This window comes from Diabrotica virgifera, chromosome 3 (genome assembly GCF_917563875.1).
Source record: "Diabrotica virgifera virgifera chromosome 3, PGI_DIABVI_V3a".
Lineage (NCBI taxonomy): Eukaryota > Metazoa > Arthropoda > Insecta > Coleoptera > Chrysomelidae > Diabrotica > Diabrotica virgifera.
Window position 1 is genome coordinate 190,264,165 of NC_065445.1, and position 23,397 is coordinate 190,287,561.

General features: G+C 35.9%; 1 protein-coding gene across 1 annotated transcript in view; it reads right to left on the minus strand.

The window, feature by feature from the left end:
• Positions 1-718: 718 nt before the first annotated feature.
• Positions 719-23,397, minus strand: part of LOC126882268 (serine/threonine-protein phosphatase 6 regulatory ankyrin repeat subunit B-like) — a 32,559-nt gene continuing 9,880 nt past the window's right edge. Inside the window, exon 2 of the mRNA XM_050647102.1 lies at positions 719-2,414. Within this exon, the coding sequence (XP_050503059.1) occupies positions 732-2,351 (1,620 nt within the window). The 5' untranslated portion in view covers positions 2,352-2,414 and the 3' untranslated portion in view covers positions 719-731. The remainder of the gene's footprint in view (positions 2,415-23,397) is intronic.

A 23,397-nucleotide genomic window follows, 5' to 3' on the forward strand; every position in this document is an offset into this window, starting at 1 on the left:
ATTTTTCCACCTCCTTGTCTAAAAACCATAATTTTTGACTTGTCCATGTTGATCTTCAAATTCCATAGTCTGCAATACTCCCCTAATTTATTGATCATAATTTGTAAAACTCTCGGGCTGCTTGCTAACACTACCATATCATCAGCATACAGCAATATTCTAATGATAAATCCGTTTAAATCAACGCCTCCTCCTAGAAAATCATGTATGTCATGAAGAAATAATGCAAATAGCAGCGGACTAAGAATGCAGCCTTGTGTAACTCCCATCATACGTCATTTTTTATTAACTGTAGCCTCCCCGCAGTTGCTTTTCCCTTGAGGAATCGTAGAAAATCTAAAAAACGTAATATTTTCTACACAAATGTTTAATTTTTTATAGATGTATAACTTCTTACGTGCGTACATAGTACACACGCATTCTTATTTTTTGATTATACCGCTATCTATCCACAATTAGAAAAATGTCTCGAATAAAACTTGCATATTTTTACGTAAGGAATCCAAAGCTGCAATAAAAAAAATGGTGATTCCTATTTAAGATTTTAAAGTTACCCCCACCACCTCCTCGGGGTGGAGTGATTGATATCATTCGATAGATTTTTGAAGAATCTTATCGGATATTATATTTATATGGGATGTTCATTTCGCGAAATATTCGGTCTTCCCGCTACTTTTGGGACACCCTGTACATAGGTTTTTATAAAGAAACACACAAAGAAAAAATCATTTTTATTTGGATAAATCTAATTTAATCACAGTTTTAAGATCAGTCATGTTTAGGTATTCCAATATTGTATATCTTATTTCTGATGGTAACTGAGGCGCAATTTTCTTCATTATTAAGTCAGCGCCTGTAAGTAATTCCATTCTTTTAAAGCCTTCCTTAACCCTAAGTTGTAGTAACGGATGAATATTTACATATATCGAAAAGTCTTCAAGATAATCTTTAATATTTTGTAACTCGTTTTTAATATTGTCGTTACGTAGATATTTAATAAACGCGCCACCTTTATTAGAGTCGCAAATTATTTGATACAATGAAACATTACTATTCTTTATTATCACACTCATCATACTTTGTATTTCTTTTTGGCAGTCTTTAGAGTATTGGCGTAATTCTTCCACGAAATGACAACCATATGGAACAAATATTTGGATCGGATTGTAAATTAACACGGTATATCTGTAAATTACTTGTGCAAGAGCCCTCCATTGTGGAAGGTTTGGTAGATCATGAGACGCTTTTCTTATAACTATCGATAAAGGACTCATGCCTTTATATCCAGCCTGTTTTAAGTCAGCTCCACTTAGAATTAATAATTCTGCAGTCTCTATGCGTGGGTATTTACTTATCGCAAAATATAATGGAGTAGCTTTATCAGTAGTTTTTTTGTTAACATCCGCACCGTTTTCAAGCAAAAACTTAACTATTCCAGGGTTATAATCGACTCCACAAGCTACATGCAGAAGAGTATATCCATGACTTGTACTGAAATCCACGGCTACCCCTATGCTGATAATATATTTTACAATTTCTATATGATTGAATTTAACCGCAGCATGGAATGGCGAATGAGAATAATGGATTGGACTTTCCTCTAGGTTATACACTGCACCGTTTTCTAACAGTAACTGGACAATTTCTAAAGTCCCTTGTGCGCAAGCTTCAAGTAAGGGAGTGAGACCTTCGCTATCGCGAATATTTATATCAACTCCTTTTTCTATAAGTCTGTGAACTATTTCAACATTCCATCCTAAAACAGCATAATGGATTGAACCTTTATTATGCCTATCTCTTAAATCCACGTTAGCGTTATTTAACAGCAAATAGTCTACTACTTCGAAGTGGTCATTATCGGCAGCTATTTGAAGAGGCGTATTTTTGTAATTATTCATAATATCTACATATATCCCCTGTTCTACAAAATATTTTATAATTTCGATATATCCAAAGCGAGCTGCAACATGAATTGGCATACATCCATATCTATCTTTACACTGCATATTTGCTCCAGCTTCTGTGAATAGTCGAATCATTTCAAGATTATTATTTTCGGTAGCGATATGTAAAAGACTTTTCTCCCGAGGATTCTCGATATTGTTCACATGAGCACCTTGTGCCAACAAATATTTGGCTACATCTATGCGGTTGAATTCCAAAGCTATATGTAGTGCCGTAAAGCCTTCGGAATTTACTTCATTAATTTTCTCTAATCTTCTTTTCTCTTCTAATCTACTCTTTCTCTCTCTCTGTCTACCACTTTCAATCAACCGTCGCACTTTCCGTATGTTTCCCGATTTTGTTGCTAAATGCAACTGAAATGGAATCTGTTTCGGCTTCTGCTTCATATTTAAAAATGCGTGTAACACTTCGATGAATTTAGTACTGAACCTATTTTGTTTTTTACATATCTGAAACAGAAAATACATGTTATAATAATTGCATAATACTAACTGAAAATAATTAAGGGTGATTAATTAAGAATGTCCAATTTCTGAGTTGTAAATTCTAGACCTCGTCATAATATTAAGATTTAACCCAAATCACTTGAATAAAATGTGATTCCTTACTGAGTTATAGTGTTTTATTTAAAAATTTAAAAACTATTTGTACCCAGTACTTTAAAACTATTTGACATAATATCCACAGAGAACGGCAGTTCTCACCAGTAGCGCACAACACCCCATGCCACATTGTTTGATTTGCTTGTCTAGATAATGTTAAGAAGAAATGCGTTCAATGTGCTTCCCCGTTTAGGATTCCTCTTCAGGGTTTGAGGTGAATGTATTGTGTTGGCAGCAAAAGCAAACAGTCCGAAAAACACACTGGGGCAAGCGCCGTGTCCTGGAGTTCTTGGATCCTGGGTTATGCCGGACGGTGGTGTCCAGAAGGCTAAGAAGTCAACAGAGAAGAAAGTTTGATGGATTGTTGTTGGTTCCATAGACATTTACGTGTACTGTCGTGCTTTGCTCTCGACCAGTATCCCTAGAAACCATTGTACAACGACAGGCGAACCTGCGTCCCTCGTCGGCGGTCAGGAGGTGGCTTTGAGTGCAGCGTGGACAGTGTGCGTTCGAGTGGAGAAAATAGTTGCGGCTATTTTCTTGGGACGAACAGGTATAATTGTGCAATGAAGTTGGGAAACCGCAAAAAACCAACTTCTCCCTGTTCGGGGTAGGGAAGAGGAAATGTTAGAGGTGGGTACGGTAGGCTAACGGGGTAGCCTCAAGGATGTTTTCGTACTCCACCGGGAGTTCGTCAATGCATGTTTGCATTAGAGCGGACGGTACATGAATCTTTTGGCGTTTGGGCTTTCGGTGGAGTACGTGGCCGGAAGATGAACAGGAACATTTGAGAGATTCTTGTGTGTCGGAAGGGGGGCCGTTGATTACTTTGATTGTGAAGTTCCTGTTCAGAGAGTTTATTCTCTCGGTGATTTTGGGGGTGTTCGAGATGTTATGGATTTCGTTTGAGGGATATCGCCAGTGCTCATAGTTGCATCTACGCAAGATTCTACGTTCTGTTCTCAACAATCTCTCTTGTTTTTGTTTTGAACAAAGAGAGTAGATACACGATTTGTACTCCATGACGGGTCGAATAAAGGTCTTGTAAGTATGAATGAGAGTCTTCTTGTGTGTCTTGCCAATTTTTCCCGAGAGAGCGTTGAGAAGTCTGGCCCTGTTCCTTACCCTATCTAAAGTTGCCTTTAGATCTGCGTCCCAGTTGAGAGTCCTGGTAAACAGTACTCCCAAATAGTTTGCAGTCGGGCTAATAACAAGTCTTTCTCCCAACAGTCTCAGTGGATATTGGTCGTCTTCATTGCGTATGATTCTATTTGACACAGAAGGGGCGCGAAACACAATTGTTGTTGTTTTGTTCGCGTTCAGCGTGACTCTCCACTTACAACACCATTCGCCGACGCCGTCCAACAGAGCCTGGGCTCTTCTGAAGAGGAGTCGTGGGTTGTATCGAGAGGTTGTTGAGAGCAGAGTCGTGTCGTCTGCATAGAGAAACAGCCGAGTACCTGGGATATTTTGGTTAGTGATGTCGCTGTTGTAGATGATGTACAACAGCGGTGCTAGGACTGAACCCTGGGGAACTCCAGCTTGTGGAGTGAAGGGGGTGGACTTTTGATCGCCTATTTTAACTCTGACAGTACGGTTGTGGAGGTAGGAGTGTACAATTTTGGTAAATTGCAATGGTAGCCCGATGTCCAGAAGTTTCCGAACAAGCCCGTCGTGCCAGACCTGGTCGAAAGCCTTCTGCACATCCAGAAATGTGGCTATGGCGAATGAACCATCGTTGATGGTTTGAGTAACTTTGGTAGTGAAATCTATTAATGCATGTTTAGTAGATTTACCTGACTGGAATCCATATTGGAACTTTGGTATGATATTGTGGTTTTCGAAAAAGTCATTGAGCCTCTCTTTTAGGATTAGCTCAAGAACTTTACCCACAGTATTGATTAATGAAATTGGTCTATAGGATTCCACGTCGGTTGGGGGTTTGCCTTTTTTCAAAAGCATGATGGTGTTGGCCACTTTCCAAGGAGTAGGAAAGTGGCTGTTTTTGAGACATGCATTGAATATTTTAGTTAGAAGAGGAATGATACTCTCTGGAAGTTTTTTGAGGCACCTTCGGTTGATGCCATCAGGTCCGGGAGCGCTGTTTTTGCCGATTTGGCAAAAGCTCTCCGTTTCCCTGTCTGTGAGGGGGTCCATGATAGGATCATAGACTGGAATGTAGTGGTTGAGAGTAACATTTACAATGTATTCTGTGTTGAATTTAAATATGCGATCAAAGTTCGCGTTATCTGGAGTTTGAAAATTGTTTTGAAGCGAATTTCTGAATGCTTCGGCTTTCCCTTCTGGGGAATTGACTATGTGATTGTTGACCAACAGATGGGATGGTTGAGATAGTTTTTGTTTTGTTAGGACTTTGAATTTTTGCCAGAATTTACCTCCGTCTCTGTAGTCCAGTTTTGAGGTAGCATCTTCCCACCGGCGAGCCGTTAGGACAGATATCTCCCTCTTTATCCTGGCACAGATCCGGTTGTACTCTGTTTTGATTAGTGACACACCCCTACATGCGACACTATATATACACGAAATTTTCTATTTTCTAAACCTGACTGAATTTAAAATTGGGCCAAATCCCATCTTAAAGTTTAGGAAAAGACTCGTCCATCCAAATGTTACCTCTCCATTTTGGTCCAAGGGTGTGGATTTTACGGCCCTTCCCATTTAAAGCCCGTTTTTCGTTCTCGTCCCCAAAACTCCCAAAAATTTCAAAAATTTAAGCCCGACCTTTGCGACTTCTGATAGCACAAATCAGTACCTTTCCAACGCATGTTTATTTTTGAATATCGGTTATACCATTCAAAAGTTATCGAGCTCAGAAATATGACTCAATTTTTATTTAAAAAATGGAAACTGTTTGTGGATTTGTATGTATGTATGTATGTATGTATGTGTGTGGAAAAGTTACACCGATCTGAATTTTTTTTCTGTGTTTCAAGAGGGTGTGAGGGTCGATTCAGAACCGGTCTAATTTTATACTTCTGACTACCCGTAAGCCAGCTAGAGGGCTTCTTCTTCTTCCCGTGTAATAGGTAATTCTGATCTTATATGCTGCTGCTCTAAACAGTTCGGTTGATGTGCATCCGTACCATTCTCTCAAGTTACGCAACCACGAAATTCGTCTCCTTGCTACACTTCTCTTGCCCTGGATTTTCCCCTGTATAATCAACTGAAGTATGTTGTATCTCTCATTACGCATAACATGCCCCAGGTACTGCAGCTTTCGTGTCTTGATGGTTTCCAATATTTCCAGTCTTTTGTTGACTCTTCTCATGATTTCGTTGTTTGTTGTATACTCGGTCCATGATATCTTCAGAATTCTTCTATACACCCACAGTTCAAATGCTTCCAACTTTTTAGTAGTCGATGCGTCGACCTAGCTAGAGGGCTAGGTAGATACAAAATAGCATATTTTTTGGGCGTATATATCTTAGGTTCAAGGAAAGACACGAAAATCGCAAATACACCAAATCAATAGGGTTGAGTTAAGCTTTTAAAAATGCGCCTAAGCGATCAAGCTGAGACATACACACTGCTCACCATAGCCAAAAAACTGAAAAATTAAACTTTGAAAATTTTGGTTTTTCGACAATTACTCAAAATTTCAACCTACGAATTGCGCCGATAACTGAGCGTTTGTAGAAGGACTCAGGATGCGTCTAACGGTGTACACCTTATATCTGGGAAAATTCGAATTTTTAAGTTATATGCTTCATAATTATGATCAAATCTATTTCTTATGGGAAAAACGGTTTTTCAAGCTCAATAATTCCTGTAACAGTTATTATACTCGATCTTGGATGCATCAGATACCACTTGTCAATACGTTTCAAATTCATGTTTAGTGATCAACATCAGGTAAGCCGTTCAGAAGTTATAGAGCTCCAAAAGTATAATTAGTCCAGGAACTGAAATTTTTCACTTCGCAATTTTTACAGAATGGATAGATTTGCTTGAAAATTTGACAATAAGTAGTGGATAATCCAAGGATCAAAATCTATATGATTGCCGAAAGACGCTTTTACCATGGGATGGTTACCACCTCATCTCGAGGGTGGAAATTTTTTATTATATTTTGACCGTAAATGCCCTTCCTATTTAGGGTCTCTTTTTCGTTCTGGTCCCCAAAATTCCCAAAAACTTCGAAAATTTAAGTCCGACCTTTGAGGCTTCTAACAGTACTGATCATTACCTTTCCAACGGATGTCTAATTTTGAAAATCGGTTATACCATTCAAAAGTTATAGAGCTTAGAAATGTGACTCAATTTTTATTTAAAAAAGGGAAAATGTTTGTGGATATGCATGTATGTGTGTTTGAAAGTTAAACCGATTTGATATTTTTTTCTCTGTGTTTGAAGAGGAGGTCAGGGCCGATTTAGAACCGGTGTAGTTTGTGACTTTTGACCACCCATAAGCCAGCTATAGGACTTGGTATGTACAAAACGGCATATTTTTTGGGGGTATATATATTCCGATCAAGAAGAGGCAGGAGAACCGCAAATACATTAAATCAATAGTGTTGACTTAAGCTTTCAAATGGTGTCTAAGCCGTCAGGATCAGACATACACACGACTCAGTATAGCCGAAAGACTGAAAAACTAAACTTTGAAAATTTTGGTTTTTCGACAATTACTCAACATTTCAACCTACAAATTGCGCCAATAACTTAGCGTTTGTAGAAGGACTCAAGACGAATCTAACGGTGTATACCTCATATCCGGGAAAATTCGAATTTTTAGGTTATAGGCTTCATAAGTATGATAAAATCTATTTCATGTGGGAAAAACGGTTTCTCAAGCTCAATAATTCCTGTAATAGCTTCAGTTATCATACTTGACCTTAGATCCATCCGATACTACTGGTCAATACGTTTCAAATTCATGTGTACTGATCAAAATCGGTTAAGCCGTTTGGAGTTATTAAGCTACAAAAGTATAATCCAATTAACGATTATTCCCGAAATAGTTTACGTATGTTAATGTATGTAGTTGTAGTGGTTACGACGCTAAATTTGATCTGGCAACGGGCAATCCGACTTCATTTACCGGCCATCTCAATATTTTTTTCAATCTATTTCGAATAGAAAAAAATCTAGTGTACATTCGATGGACACTAGATCATTTGGGAGATAATGCAACAAAGGTGACCATTTATAAAGCTTGGCGTGTAATAGAGGAACATTGCATTCAACTTCATACATTTAATTTATAAATAACTTTGAAAAACTCCTGATACAAGAATAAAAAACCGCTAAACGGCGTAAAAATGAGTGGCGCATAAAATGTTCCAGCTACAAAAGATCTGATATGAATATTACGTGGCGCGAAAATGGATTTTCATTTGACGCAAAACAAAATTCTAGTTTTATTTTAAAAGATTTTTCCATAATATTTGCTAAATTTGAAGTAAACGCGCCACAAAAGAGTTTCAAAATTCAAACTGTATCAAAGTTACTCTTTTTTTTTTTTTCTTCCTTATTGGCTTTGGATTACTTGATCCATTCAGCCACGATAGATAATAAATTACTGTTTGCTACAATATTCCAAATATAATACATTGCATTACATAATACATTAGGTACATGTGCGCACATATAATACTTATGCACGCACATACATATGTAGAAGTGGAAACATTTAATTGACCAGTAGGTATACTCCTCATTCATGGCCCTAACCAACTTAAATTAATTTACAAATAATTAAATCGACAAAAAAAAACTACATGCTAATACTAAATACTAATACTAAATGCTAATAAATATATGTTTTTTTTACACAGCGATAAGGCTTCAACCCGGATCAACCCCGCGGAGGTTTACACCCTCTTTGTGTTTTTAATTTTTTTTTTCTCTTTTTTCTTTTTTTATAATTTATTATACTTTTTTTTTATTTATTTAATTTTTTTTTTTAAGATTAAATTTTTTTTATACATTTTTTTTGTATACATATTTTTTTGTATAATTTTTTTTTTTTTTAATTTTTTCAATATAAGCTTTTATACAATTCTATTCTTATTACCTCCATGCAAAATCTACTTAATGAACTTTCACAGGGAGACAATATTACATAATAAGGATAAACATAACAAAACAATAATTATTGCTAAACACATTCAACCGGACTCATTCAGTGCAAGTTAAATTTTCCTCTTAGTCCTTTTTAAAAACTCCCAGATGATTTGTTTCTACGAGACAAATATAAAAGAGAAGCATTATTTTGTGGGAAAGGTATTTCTTCTTGAACCAGATTGTGCATCAAAAACTTAATTGCAACATCATTATGTTTGCATCCAAACAACCAATGATTAATATCGTCAACATATCCATTGCAATCGCAAAGATCTGATTCGGATAGGTTAAATCTATAGAGGTATGACTTAACAGTGGCATGATTAAAAAGACATCTAATAAACATGGCATATATATTTCTATTGGGATAACTTCTGATAGCAAAAGGCTCAGTAGGTAAACTAGGATGAATTTTGGTGTAGAGATTGTTGCTTCGATTGCAGAAAGCGTGCCACTCAATATCCCAATTTTGTTTCAAACTTTTCTTGCGAGTAGCTGTTAGATCGCTTCTATCTAGCCAAGTTATTTCCGATCCTTTTAAGATTGCCTCTTTAGCAAAAAAATCTGCTTTTATGTTACCGGAAATACCAATATGTCCTTTTACCCAGACGAAAATTACAGAAGTCTGTTTTTCCAGTAGCTTTAGTTGGTTTTCTAAAATTTTGACGACAAGGCTATTTTTATATAAATTTTTACGTGTGTTTTCTAGAGCTAATAACGAAGATCTTGAATCTGACATAATTACAACTTGCTTGTTAGAAATTTTTTTGTTGACAGCCCATTCTAGAGCTTGATAAATCGCGAACATTTCTGCAGAGTATATGGAACATTGTTTATCTAACTTGAACATCAAGGATTCTTGGTGATCCGGAATATATACAGCACATCCAACTCCCAATCTTGATTTTGAACCATCCGTGAAAATCCTGCATGGATTATCTTTTGTGGCGATTATCTTTTTGTGTTACTCTTTTGTGGCGCGTTTACTTAAAATTTAGCAAATATTATGGAAAAATCTTTTAAAATAAAACTAGAATTTTGTTTTGCATCAAATGAAAATTCATTTTCGTGCCACGTAATATTCATATCAGATCTTTTGTAGCTGGAATATTTTATGCGCCACTCATTTATACGGCGTTTAGTGGTTTTTTTATTCTTGTCCTTATTATACTTAGCAGAAAGGGAAGGTGCTGCACACCCTACTAAATTATGATAAATAAACGTTTCTGGCTACTACCAGAGGCGTAAGTCAGAGGATAGTGAACGATTGACCCTTCCCAAATTCTACGCCACTGGCGGAATTGCTATTTTAGTAGGTAAAATTTTTCGTAGATTCTCCAATAGTTTCTATGTAAATAATATACTCTTCACTCGTAACGATAATTTTCATTCGTTTTCGAGATATTTGAAGTTAAATATATAACGGCACAGATATTTTCATTAATGTATTGTGTCGTTTAATTTCTTCTTCTTCTTTCTCATAATCCTTAGTGCCAGAGCCTCATTTAGGTCCATTGACGCCCTAGGCAATTCTATGTAGCCCTAGCCAAATTCTCTATTTCGCCGCCCTAGACAACTGCCTATATTGCCTAATGGATAAAGCGGCCATGCTTAGTGCCCCTCAGGGAGTCGGATGTAGGGCTCCGCCTCTTATCCATTTCTTCCATGCGATTCTATTGGTGGCCAGGTTCTTCATGTCTCTTATATCATGTATCTCTTTTCACCTATATCATGGATTTGGTCCATCCATGTCTTTATCTGAAAGGAAAACTTGTAGGGGAAAGGTAGGTAAAGTGGAATAATTACCGATTCAAGCTTGTATCCCGGTAGAAGTATTCGTCTTAAAAGTTTGAGTTTATGGAAGAAGCCACTTACGTTATAGCCCTACGTAGTACTGTTAAGAAATTAAACTAATATATCACCACTTCGGAGAAAAACGTCAAAAGTAAAAGTGGTGTAATATTCCACTTTACCCGCCATATTGGAGGTAAAGCGGAATACAAAAACTTAAAATGAATTAATATTATTTATTCAACTAAGCATATAAACAGAGCTCAGGAACATTGAAAAACCCTCGTCTTAACTGTTTTGGTTCATTAATAATCATTTTAATGTCCTTAATGTTGTAATCTAATACATCATCTTTATTAGGCCATTTGAAATATTTTTGCGTCCTTTCCATACACTTTACAGACGCTGATTCACCTGATTTTGAAATTACTAAACCGGGAAATGTTTGTCCGTTGTACTCTACAGCTACATATATCCCTTCCTTAATATCTTCTGTTTTTATGGTAGGAATTTGAACTGGTAGGTCCAACTCTGAACCGCTGTCGGTGTCACTATAAATGCTGATGTTTGCATCATCTTCTTCTTCGCTGTCGCTTTGAAATAGTTGCTTCGTAACTTTCTTGGTTGGATTTTTTGGGGTCGGAGCCTTCAAATTCTTTAACTCTTCAATAAAAGGGGTAGAAGTTGCTACTACAGTTTTTCCTGATCGAGCCCTTTTCTTCGTTGGATTTTCGATATTTGAAGCGACCCGTGGGATAGGTAAAATATCCGCAGGACTAACAATAGTCTTATGGAGGAGAATGTCATTTGACACTGGAGTGGACGCTGATGGCAGGTTAGATGTAGCGAGTAGAGGCCCAGGACGATCAGTTGTATCTGCAGCCACGAAAACGTTTGGATCAGGTCTCTCAAACGGCCAAATACCCGTCTTCTTAAATCCTGAGATAGCTGTTGCCATACTAGCTGCCTTCAAGTAAGCTTCTCCGAAGAGAGGACCGACATCATGAATCGTCACAACTTTCCCCGGGTGGGTTCGCAGCCAAACTCGCACTGCCTGTTCATAGAAGGTCGACATGGGATACATAAATGATACGTCCAGTGGCTGAAGTCGATGTGTGCAATGTGGTGGTAGCACCAGGATGTCTACAAAGTTTTTCTTAGCAAGCTCTAAGACTTCAATGTTTTTTATGTGGGTTGAATGGCCATCTAAAATTAGTAAAACCCTGTCCTCGGAGGTAGGCTTCGCAAATTTAATAAAATGGTGAAACCAAGCCGTAAAGATTTCGGTCTGCATCCATCCAGAAGCATGCGTGAAAATTTTGGTATTCAGAGGAACTCCAATGTCGAATGTCAAGTGATGTCTCACCCGTGGAAAAATAAGAGCAGGAGGGATGTATTCCCCTGCAGCGTTGAAGCAAATTTCTGCACTTGTAAGCGTACCTCTTTCAGCTGATGATAAAACTCCTACTTGCTTTTTCCCCTTTTTTGAAATAATCTTTGAAGGCTTATTTGGCACGGTAGAGATTCCGGTTTCGTCACAATTATAGATGCGGTTAGGTTTGTAGTTGTGTTTTTGGTATAAGTCTTCCAATAAATCAAAGAACTTTCCGACACTAACTGCGTTAAATGCTGACGCTCGCGCTGCTGACGTTTTTTCTGGAAGTCGAAGTGAAAGAACTGGGTGCCGTTTCATGAAACCAAGCAACCATACTTTACCAGCTTCTTTCTTCTCATTATTGAATCTATGTTCAATGTTATTTCGTATGGCAAACTCGTAGGTAAGATATTTTAAGTCAGAAATAGTTAGCCCAAACAGGCGTTCTTCCATTTTAAGAATATAGTCTACCAACATCCTCTCTTGATCTACCGTGAACACGCAACGGAATCGTCCAAGTTGCTTCACTAAACGTTCTTCTGGTGGTCGCTTTAATCTTCTAAAAAGAGTTGTCGATGGAATGTTATATTGTTTTGCAGAAGAATGAATTGATAAACCACCTTGACATGCAGTTAGAGCCTCAGCCATTGCCTTCTCGTCCCAACTCTGCTGCGAAGTCTTTCGTTTGTAAAAATTAGACATGCTAAAAAAATGTTGTCACTTAATAACATTGTTAAACTTTTAGGAGGTAAAGTGGAACGTCATTCCGCTTTACCCGCATACGTTTCATTCCACTTTACCCGCATCAACATTTTTTCTGTACAAACACGATAGCTACTAACCAAACGTGCTAATAAGTTAAAGAAAGAGTATTTATGTCCACAAATAACCATTTTATACAATAGATAATAAATACGGTTAGAAAAACTTACCTGTTGCTGATAAGAAATTTCGTCTTAGTCACCAAATATTACAACTTTTTGTTAAAAAACAATGATCTTGTTTAACTCACATGAACATATCAATGAAAGTGCGCCATATTGAAGTAAATATTGCCAAATGTCAAAAGGTATATTGTGGTAGGAGTTACAACAAAAACCGCCAATTTTGAAATTAAATTTTAAGCTTATTCCGCTTTACCCACCCATTCCACTTTACCTACCTTTCCCCTACTGGTATCAGACAGCACAATTAAAAATAGACAATTCTATATCCAAACCTATACATATAAGAAGGGGTGTTCGACAGGGATGTGTGATTTCACCTCTTTTATTTAACATATATTCGGAAGCCATATTTCCAAGAGTCTTTGGAAGATGCAGAGATGGGAATTGATCAACAACATACGATATGCTTCATATGCCTTATATGACAACATAGCAGATCTTCAACAACTTGTCACTATAATCGGAGAATACAGTAAGCGGATGGGATGAGAGATTAATACCAAAAAGACCAAATTCATGATCATCTCCAGAAACTTGGATGCATTTGAAAACTCCACCGTAACACTGAATACTAAGTCCATTGAAATACCTGGGAACGTGGCTTTCTGAAAACTGGGCAGCGGACAGGACAGGACTGGGCAAGCTCGACAAGCTTTCGTAAAATTCAGGAAGGTCAGTACCTGATCAGAGTTCGATCTTAAGGCTGTATGACACTATACATTTTCTTGTATCATTTCTAATATCGTTTCTGATATGTCAAAAAAATGCATAGTGTCATACACAGATACAAGAAACGATATCAGAAACGATACAAGAATTTGAGTCAGACACAGATTCTTGTACAAGAACTGCGCCAATTTCTGCGCAAAGAGCAAAAACGTAAAACCTGCTAGTAAAACATCTAAAATGTCATAATTACTTACTCATAATGGCGGCTGAAATGAAAATGGGATCATGTATTGATGAGTTTATTTGTGTTTTGGTAGGTATTATTTATAAATCTTATATTGATACTTAATATACCGTTTGGTATGGACTACTGTTCTACTAATAACCATATATTTAGCTCCTAGTAAAATTCAAACTATAAATTTAGGTTTCATGGTGCATAATTTTTACAAAATACAATAGCTCCTAATTTGGATCAAATTGAAGATAATTCTAATGCAAATATTTTAGCACAAATTCAAAATAAAATAAAAACACAAATAATCAACCTCAAACAGTCAACGTAAAATTCTGGTTAACATTAAAATGTTAATTAAAAGTTTATAAATTTTATAAAATCCTTAAAATCAGCTGTAGATGCAGTACTACCATAACGTGACACGGGGTGACAAACAAAATATCGACCAATCACGTGCCGAATTTCATACAATTTTGCTAGTCTAGCTAGATGGATAATGAAGTTATCTTCTTATAAGTTTGACATAGTGCATCGTAGCGGTTCTCTTAATGTCGTTGCTGATTCCCTTTCCAGAATTCCAGAAAATGCCACAGAAGTTTCAGTTCTCAATCTGTCTAATCTCACTAGAGACAATTGGTATAACACCTTAATAAAGAAGGTTACCAATGACCCACATAAGTATCCTTCTCTTAAAGTTGAAAATAATATCTTATACAAGCATGTCTTCTCTCGTTCCAAATTCTGCGATTCCTCTCCGGATTGGAAAATTTTTGTTCCCTCCCCACACAGAAAATCTATCCTCCATATGTACCACAACGAACCTACAGCAGGTCATTTAGGTGTATCCAAAACCCTTGGCAGAATTTCCGAATTGTACTATTGGTCTAAAATGAGGCAATATGTTTCAAAATATGTCTCTAAATGCAAAGTTTGCGCTTCGTGTAAATCATCAAATTTACCACCAGCAGGCCGAATGGGTAAATACAGGGACATCAACTACCCCTTTCAGTTCCTCTCAGCTGACCTTCTAGGTCCTTATACTCGATCTAAGAAGGGTAATCGATATCTTTTGGTCGTTGTAGATTGGTTCACCAAGTTTATCTTAGTACACCCCATGTCCTCAGCGACGTCTGCTGGCATCGTGAAATATATTGAAAATCAAGTCTTCCTAATCTTCGGTGTCCCGCAGATTTTTGCTGCTGACAATGGCCCTCAGTTCATTTCTAAGGGATTTAAGGACCTTATGAAACGATACAATGTACAGAAAATCTGGTACAATGCCAGATATTTTCCCCAGATTAATCCAACTGAGAGGGTAAACAAAACTATCGTAACAGCTATTCGTTTTTTTATTCAAGACAACCATAAAGACTGGGATAAAGACATATTTAAGATAGCCCAGGCAATCAGGCTCGCAAAACATGATGTTACCAAATTTTCTCCCTCTTTCCTAACTTTTGCCAGGAATATTCCAACTGACGGTTCCTTTTACGGAAGCATTGAGGATAGGGCAAATAATTCGGTAAATATTAACAACAGTCTTTTCTCTCCCTTGCCGCCCGAAAACTTGACCCCTATCTTCGATGAAGTCCAAAAACGAATTCGTCATTCCTACACTACCAACAGGGATCGTTATAACTTACGTAGAAGGCCTTCTCCGACTTATTCTCCTGGAATGAAAGTCTGGAAAAGAAATTTTGTCTTGTCTAAAGCTGTTGATAATTTTACCTCAAAACTTGCTCCGAAATTTGTTCCTTGCATTATTGACAAAGTTATTTCTTCCACTGTTTATGCTGTCAAGGATCTTAATGGTGTTGACTTAGGGAATTTCCACGTCAGAGATTTAAAACCTGAAGAAACAGATTGTGACGACATTGATGATGATGACGTTGATAACGATACAGACATCGATAATAATTGATTTTGTCTTTTCTTATATTTAAGAGACGTTTTCCACATCTTTATTTTAACAACATTTCTGTCAATTTTTTTTTTGTAATCAATTTTTCGAGGTTCATAATTTGTATCTTTTTATCGTGCATTTTTCACGATTGTGATTCCTGAATACGCGTTATCTTGAGTTTGGGCCACCACCAGATTCTATCCTTTCCGTGTTTGGAACTATCTTGGCGTATATTAATTATTACTACTCTCTTTTCGAAACACAAATGTTATTATGCAGCCGTCCCAGGTGACACCTTTTGTGTAATTCCATGGCGTTTTGAAATAATTTTAATAGTTTTTAGAAAACTATTATCCTCAGGTCGTAAATACTTCCTGAAGTTAAGCGTGCATTATGCACATATAGTTTTTTTCAACTTCTGCGTAATCATGTCTTCTGCTTCAATAGGAAAATTTTATGACACCTTTTACCAATTTTCTTTTTCATGAACCTTCGATTTTTTGCTTGCATGGCGCCCTGGCACTCTTGAAATATCTCATTAGAATTTGAGCTTCAACTACTTTCATCTCAACACCCACCAAAACATCTGAGATTTATTTTTATATATTGTGAATACTTTAAATATTTCAAGAGTCTTCTTTTGTTTTATTGACATTGTTTGTTATTGGCTCTTAATATCAGACCTTTAAATTATGTTCATTCGTTATCATTCTTCTTTATCTTTTCTAAGTTCATTGTTTCATTTTTTATCTATGATTATAACCTTGACTTGTCTAAACTTTTCTGGCAGTTTATCTAGTACATCTTTATTTTACTATCAATAAAATTTTGTTTATCTCATATTACCGTACCTCCATTTTTATTGATAGGCTGAATAATATGTTGTGCTTACTGCCTAACTTTTGCTTTGACCTAGGGGTGCTTTACTTTACTTCAAAGGCGCATCCCTTACTATTTATTTTATTTATAATTGTAAGTTTAAATTTTAGCTTTTAGTATTAATTAGGTATACCTACAGAATTTGTTAAATATTAATTCAGCTTATTTTTAGTTATTAATACAATGCTTTATTCTTTTTCTTCGAATGAAGGTATCTGCAGCAAAAGTTCAGAGAACAAGGCTTAACTAGCTGGTTAGCGTCATTTCTTTTTACAGTTGAATTTTATAGTACAGCTATTAGCAACAATTTTTTATTGCTGGTCCAAATATTTATATTTAACTGTAATAACTTGATTTGTGCTAAATATTGTCTCTCTCTCTCTCTTTCTCTCTTTCAAATCAACTATTTCTTCTTCTTGTTTTCTTTTTAATATTATCTTAAATATAATTACCCTACTTATTCATTCTTCTTCTGATTCTTCTTCTTTTCACGTCTCGAGTTTTTATCAACATTTTTTTTTCTTTTCTGCCATTCTTACTTGTCATCCTTCTTCTTATTCACATTTTTTTTACAGAGACGCTACTGGTGATTGTTTACACACGTGTGAATTTGTGCTCCGTATTAAAAACTCGAAATACCGGGAGAATACGGACTGATAAAATACGTACTAGTGATCATTGGCGAATTAAATACCCAAGAAGTGGATTGCAGGTGAGAATAGCCTAGAGAATAACTTATAAATATAATAATTACTAAAAACACTTGAAATACAAATTAAGTTGATAGGCAACCAGTTTTACCAAAAAGTGTCTGGATAGGTAACAACCTCTGAAGAGCGAACCTCTGTGGACGTTATCTTACGCTAGACATATAGACAGCACACATTACAGCAGTAGCGTGCTGAGATAAGGGCAAATAAATCAGGATGAACATGACTAATGAAGAAATTATGCAATTTAAGGAAATTATCAAGGAATTAATAAACGAGACTACAGCTGAAATTATGAAAGATACGAAGGAACTGATTAACGAGGTAAGAGAAATGAATAAAATATACAGAGAAGAAATAAAAAAGCTAAAAGAGGAAAATTTGAAGATAAAACAGGAAATGAAAGAATTGCGAGTTAAAATGATTAAAATTGAAGAAATAGAAGAAAGGCTAGAAGTAGCTGATAGGAAAGACAGAAAGAACAATATTATTATAAGCGGTCTGGAAATTCCAAATGCTACAGAAAAGGAAATGGAAGATAATGTAAAACATTTTTTCGAAGACCAGTTAAAGATAAAAATTTCTGTCCCAAAAATAAAGGAAATAAAGGAGAAGACATACCTGATTAAAGTAGAGAATTTTACACAAAAATTGGAGATAATGAAAAACAAATCTAAATTAACTAGGGGGAAATATAATCAAGTATATATAAATAACGACTTGACCCAAAACGAAAGAAAAATTCAACAAAAACTGAAGGAAATTGCGAAACAAAAAATAGAAGAAAGGAAAACAGTAAAAATTGGATACCAAAAACTTATAATCAATGGGCAGAAATGGACTTGGAATACAAAAAGCAGCGAATTGGAAAGGGATAATGCCAATACAAAAAACTGGACAAATTAACTGCAAGGAAAAGCAAGTGCAAGGACAATGAGGAAACGACAAGGCAAGAAATAGGTAATGACAATGGCAAACAGGATAAGAAAAATATTTGGAGACTAGCAACGTGGAATATCAGAGGACTAAATGGTAAAGAAACAGAATTGAGCTACGAGTTCGATAAAAACAAAATAGAAATATTAGGTATTACAGAAACAAAAAAGAAAGGAATTGGTGAAATATACCTAGAAGGCGGTCATTTGCTTATATATAGCGGGGTTCCACCGGAAAAGAGAGCAGCTGCAGGAGTAGGTACTATAATTAAAAAAGAAAAACTAATAAATATACAGGACTGGAAAGGCTGGTCAGAAAGAATAGTCGCTCTTGAGATGAAAGATGAACAGGGAGAGCCACAGACAATAATTACGGCATATGGACCCGATGAAAATGAGAAAAAAGAAATCAAAGAAAAATTCTGGACAGACCTAAATATAGCAATAGAAAACAGTAAAGGGCGGATTTACGTCATTGGAGACTTCAACGGAAGAGTAGGAATCAAAGATGAGACAGTAACGGATGTAATTGGAAGGTACGGTGAAGAAGTGAGAAATGATAATGGAAAAAGGTTAATAGAATTCTGCGTACTAAATAATTTAATAGTAACAAACACACACTACCAACACAAAGACATACATAAATTTACTAGGCAAGGACCAAGAGAATCAGAAAAGTCAATAATTGATTACATACTAGTAGAACGCGACAATCGAAAGGTAATCCAAGACGTTAGAGTCAGAAGAGGACCAGAAATAAGTAGTGACCATTATTTGTTGGAAGCTAGAATAAAGAATAAAAACAAAAAACCCCAGGAACATACAAAAGAAAACAAAAGAAAAATTGAATACGAATCAATCAGAACTTACAAGCTCAGAAACAAAGAGATTGCCCTAAGATACAAAGAAATGGTTGATTTAGAAATAGCAGCTCTGGAAAATGCAAATGATAGTAACAACCTAGAACAAAAATGGCAATCATTTAAAAATATATTACTGGAAGCGGCGAAAAAAGTATGTGGCATTAGTAAAAGGAATGACAAGGTGAAACAAACAAACTGGTGGAATGCCGAAATAAAACAACAAGTGAAAACTAAGAAAAAACTTTGGAATAATTATTTAGGAAACAAAACAATAAACAATTACAACAAATACAAAGAAGCAAGAACTGCAGTAAGAGATATGATAAAAACAGAAAAGGAAAAGAGTTGGCATCAATTTGGACAACAGCTGGAACACAATAGCAAAGAAAATCAAAAACTTTTTTATAGAACATTAAAATCTCTGAGAACAGACAAACCTAGTAAGGATATGAGAATTAAAAACAAAGAAGGAAAAATAATCACAGAAGAAAAAGAAATTATTGAAAGATGGCGACAACACTTCCAAGAATTATTAACTATCACAAAAGAGGATAGGAATAAAGAAAACAGTAACGCGACAGGTAGTGAAGAACAGAGAACAAGCATCGAGATAACAATCGAAGATACAATAGAAGCAATAGGCAAACTTAAAAACGGAAAGGCACCTGGACACGACCATATACCACCGGAAATGCTGAAGTACATGGGAATGAAAGGCGTAAAACAATTAGCTGAAATATTCAAAGAAGCAAGCAAAAAAGAAACAATACCGAAGGACTGGGAGATAGGAGTAATAGTGCCGATATATAAGAAAGGAGACCACAAAGATTGTAACAACTATCGAGGAATTACACTGTTATGTTCTTCTCTCAAAGTCTATGAAACAGTACTAGAAAAAAAGCTGAGAAACATTACAGAAACTACTTTAAACGAAGCACAGAGTGGCTTTAGAAAGGGACGAGGAGTGCAAGACCATATTTTCACGGTAAAACAAATAATTGAAAAAACGTTACTGTCTAAAAAGAAAGCATATATGGCATTCATAGACCTGGAAAAGGCATTCGACAGGGTGAAACGACAAACTGTGTGGGACAGCTTGATAAGAAGAGGGGTTGACGATAAACTAGTTGAAATCATCAAAAGTCTTTATAAGAGAAATAGGAACTACATAATACATAAAAACATGAAATCAACAGAATTCGAAACAACTGAAGGACTAAGGCAAGGAGGTGTCATGAGCCCAACCCTCTTCAACATCTTTATGGACGAAATCATGATAGAGTGCACACCACAACTAAAGAAATTGCATGTAGGGTACAGGAATCTCCATAGCGTAACCATTTCGGAATGTGCATTCGCAGATGATGTAGTAGTTATCTCAGAAAAAGAAGAAGACCTGCAAAATAACCTGCAAGCATGGAATCACGCATTATGTAAACAGGGTATGAAGATAAATACACATAAGACGAAGACCATGGTAATATCGCAAGAACCAGTCGTAATAAATATGCAAATTAATGAGGAGGCAATAGAACAAGTAAACCATTTCCAATACTTGGGCGTTACAATCGAAAATAATGGAAGGCAGGACAAAGATGTTGAAGAGAGGATAAGTAAAACATCAAAACTATTTCATGCAATAAAAAATAGCTTCTTAAACAAAAAGGAAATCACAAGAAAAACCAAACTAACTGTATTCAACACCATATATAGACCAGTGCTCACATACGGCTGTGAATCATGGATACTAACTAGAAAACTAAAAAGCAAGATACAAGCCCTAGAAATGAAGTATTTACGAAGAGTTAGAGGAGTGACAATGAGAGACAGAATAAGAAGCACAGATATACGCACAGATCTTAAGACGAAATCTGTACTTGAGTATATTGAAGAAAAACAACTAAGTTGGTGGGGACACATGAAAAGAATGAAAGACAACATACCGGTGAAGAAAATATGGGAAGCCAGGATACAAAAGAAAAGAAGTAGAGGAAGACCTAGAGAAGATTGGGATACAGTAGTCGCTAAAATCATCCAAAGGAAGGGGAAAACAATAGCAGAAGCAAGCCGATTAGCATACAATAAGAAACAATGGTCAACATTTGTACACACGTGAAAGGATGTACCAGTCCCGACACTGAAAAGTAAAAGGGACTCAAAAGACTATATATATATATAAAATTTTGTTTATCTCATATTACCGTACCTCCATTTTTATTGATAGGCTGAATAATATGTTGTGCTTACTGCCTAACTTTTGCTTTGACCTAGGGGTGCTTTACTTTACTTCAAAGGCGCATCCCTTACTATTTATTTTATTTATAATTGTAAGTTTAAATTTTAGCTTTTAGTATTAATTAGGTATACCTACAGAATTTGTTAAATATTAATTCAGCTTATTTTTAGTTATTAATACAATGCTTTATTCTTTTTCTTCGAATGAAGGTATCTGCAGCAAAAGTTCAGAGAACAAGGCTTAACTAGCTGGTTAGCGTCATTTCTTTTTACAGTTGAATTTTATAGTACAGCTATTAGCAACAATTTTTTATTGCTGGTCCAAATATTTATATTTAACTGTAATAACTTGATTTGTGCTAAATATTGTCTCTCTCTCTCTCTTTCTCTCTTTCAAATCAACTATTTCTTCTTCTTGTTTTCTTTTTAATATTATCTTAAATATAATTACTCTACTTATTCATTCTTCTTCTGATTCTTCTTCTTTTCACGTCTCGAGTTTTTATCAACATTTTTTTTTCTTTTCTGCCATTCTTACTTGTCATCCTTCTTCTTATTCACATTTTTTTTACAACTATTCTTCTTCTTTTATGAAAAAAAATTTTTTCAAGTCCCTGTGAAAAAATTTTCCGGTACCTTGGGGGGTGTGTAACGTTTCAATCAGCCAATTGAACGCTACACCAAGCTCCGCTTGGTATTTGTCCCTCGGACTATATATTTCTAGAAGCGACCCTACTACCGTCAAGTCAATTAGTACATCTCTTCGAAGCTATTTAATGCGATAAAAATTTGTACTAGCTCCCTTTTGCCATTGCCACGTAAATCAGGCACAATATTGGCATACATTATCGTGTTTGTGTGTAGGCCGTTAAACAATGGGTAAGTTTGATTATCTAGTTTTAGCCTAAGTTTTTCACTGATTTCTTTTGCACAGCAGATACCTACTTTCTCCTTGAAATAAAGCTTAAAAACTTGTATAATTTTTATTTATTTTTCTCTGGTATATTATGGTATATTACTTTATTTCCTGTACATAGTTATAATATTTTATTGATATAATTCTTTCCGTTTCTTTTTATTTTTAATAATACCACGCCGTGGTCAGAGATTTTGCTGAGATCGTGTTTCTCACAATACTCAGCTTTATTTCTGATCGGGCTTTTCTTTTGGGAGAAAACTGATCCTTGTTTGAATTTTTCTAGCCCCTACCTCGGGAAGAAGATTTTAATCAAGCACCTGGAAAAGAAAACCTTCTACCGCTACCTTGGAGAACGAATTAGCTTACAACCGTATCCTGATGCAGTAGAATAAATTAAACAAGACAGCCCTACAGAGACAAGACAGCCCAACAACGTAGCCCTAGACTTCCCTTAACTACCGGCGACGACAAATTCTACAGGGATTGGGGACCTCCTTTAGGAACTGTAACGGAAGGACTTAAAGCTGAGTAATTTTTTACCTTTATAACTTTTGTACCGATTACCAGCGGGGTCTCGGTCACGGGCTTAGAAAATTAACTCGGTTATCAGTATACAATAAAAATGATTTTTGTTAAGTTTTTTTTTATATTTCAATAAATAGCGTATTTAAAAATGATTAGATAGACTTTTTATTTCCTGTACCTTTTCTGGGATGGGTGTGAAGGAAGAATGAACAGGGAACGAACCCAGGGCTGAGCAGTCGGGCAGAGCACCATTCTGATGGATGGAACGGTGGACGTTTTTCTTTTGAATATCCTAAGGGATGTTCGAGGAATTCCTCCCATCGTTTCTCCCAACAGTGTGGTGTTGCTTAATGCCCTGGTCTTGTTATGATCAGGATGTTACACAGGAACGCAATAAGATATATTTGAAATAAATTAGTAAATAATATCTAAATATTAGTTTATTGCATGTATTATAATTACTTTAAGGCCATATCAACATATCTAAATTAACACGCGTGCGGAAAAGTAAAAACCGCGTGCGGAAAAGTGAAACTTTCTAAACTAAAATGCGTGGCCGAATTGTGGAAGTAGGGCAAATGCCAGATGAAGAAGCAGTATATTAGTAAAAAAACTGGTTTTATTAACGTTTCGACGTCCAAATCGGACGGAATCTGTTAACTTGATAATCAAGCTAGCAGAACAACAGTTCAAAAATTTGATAAATCATTTATGATTGTATGCCAAAGTATTCTCTGAATTGAATGCAAATTTA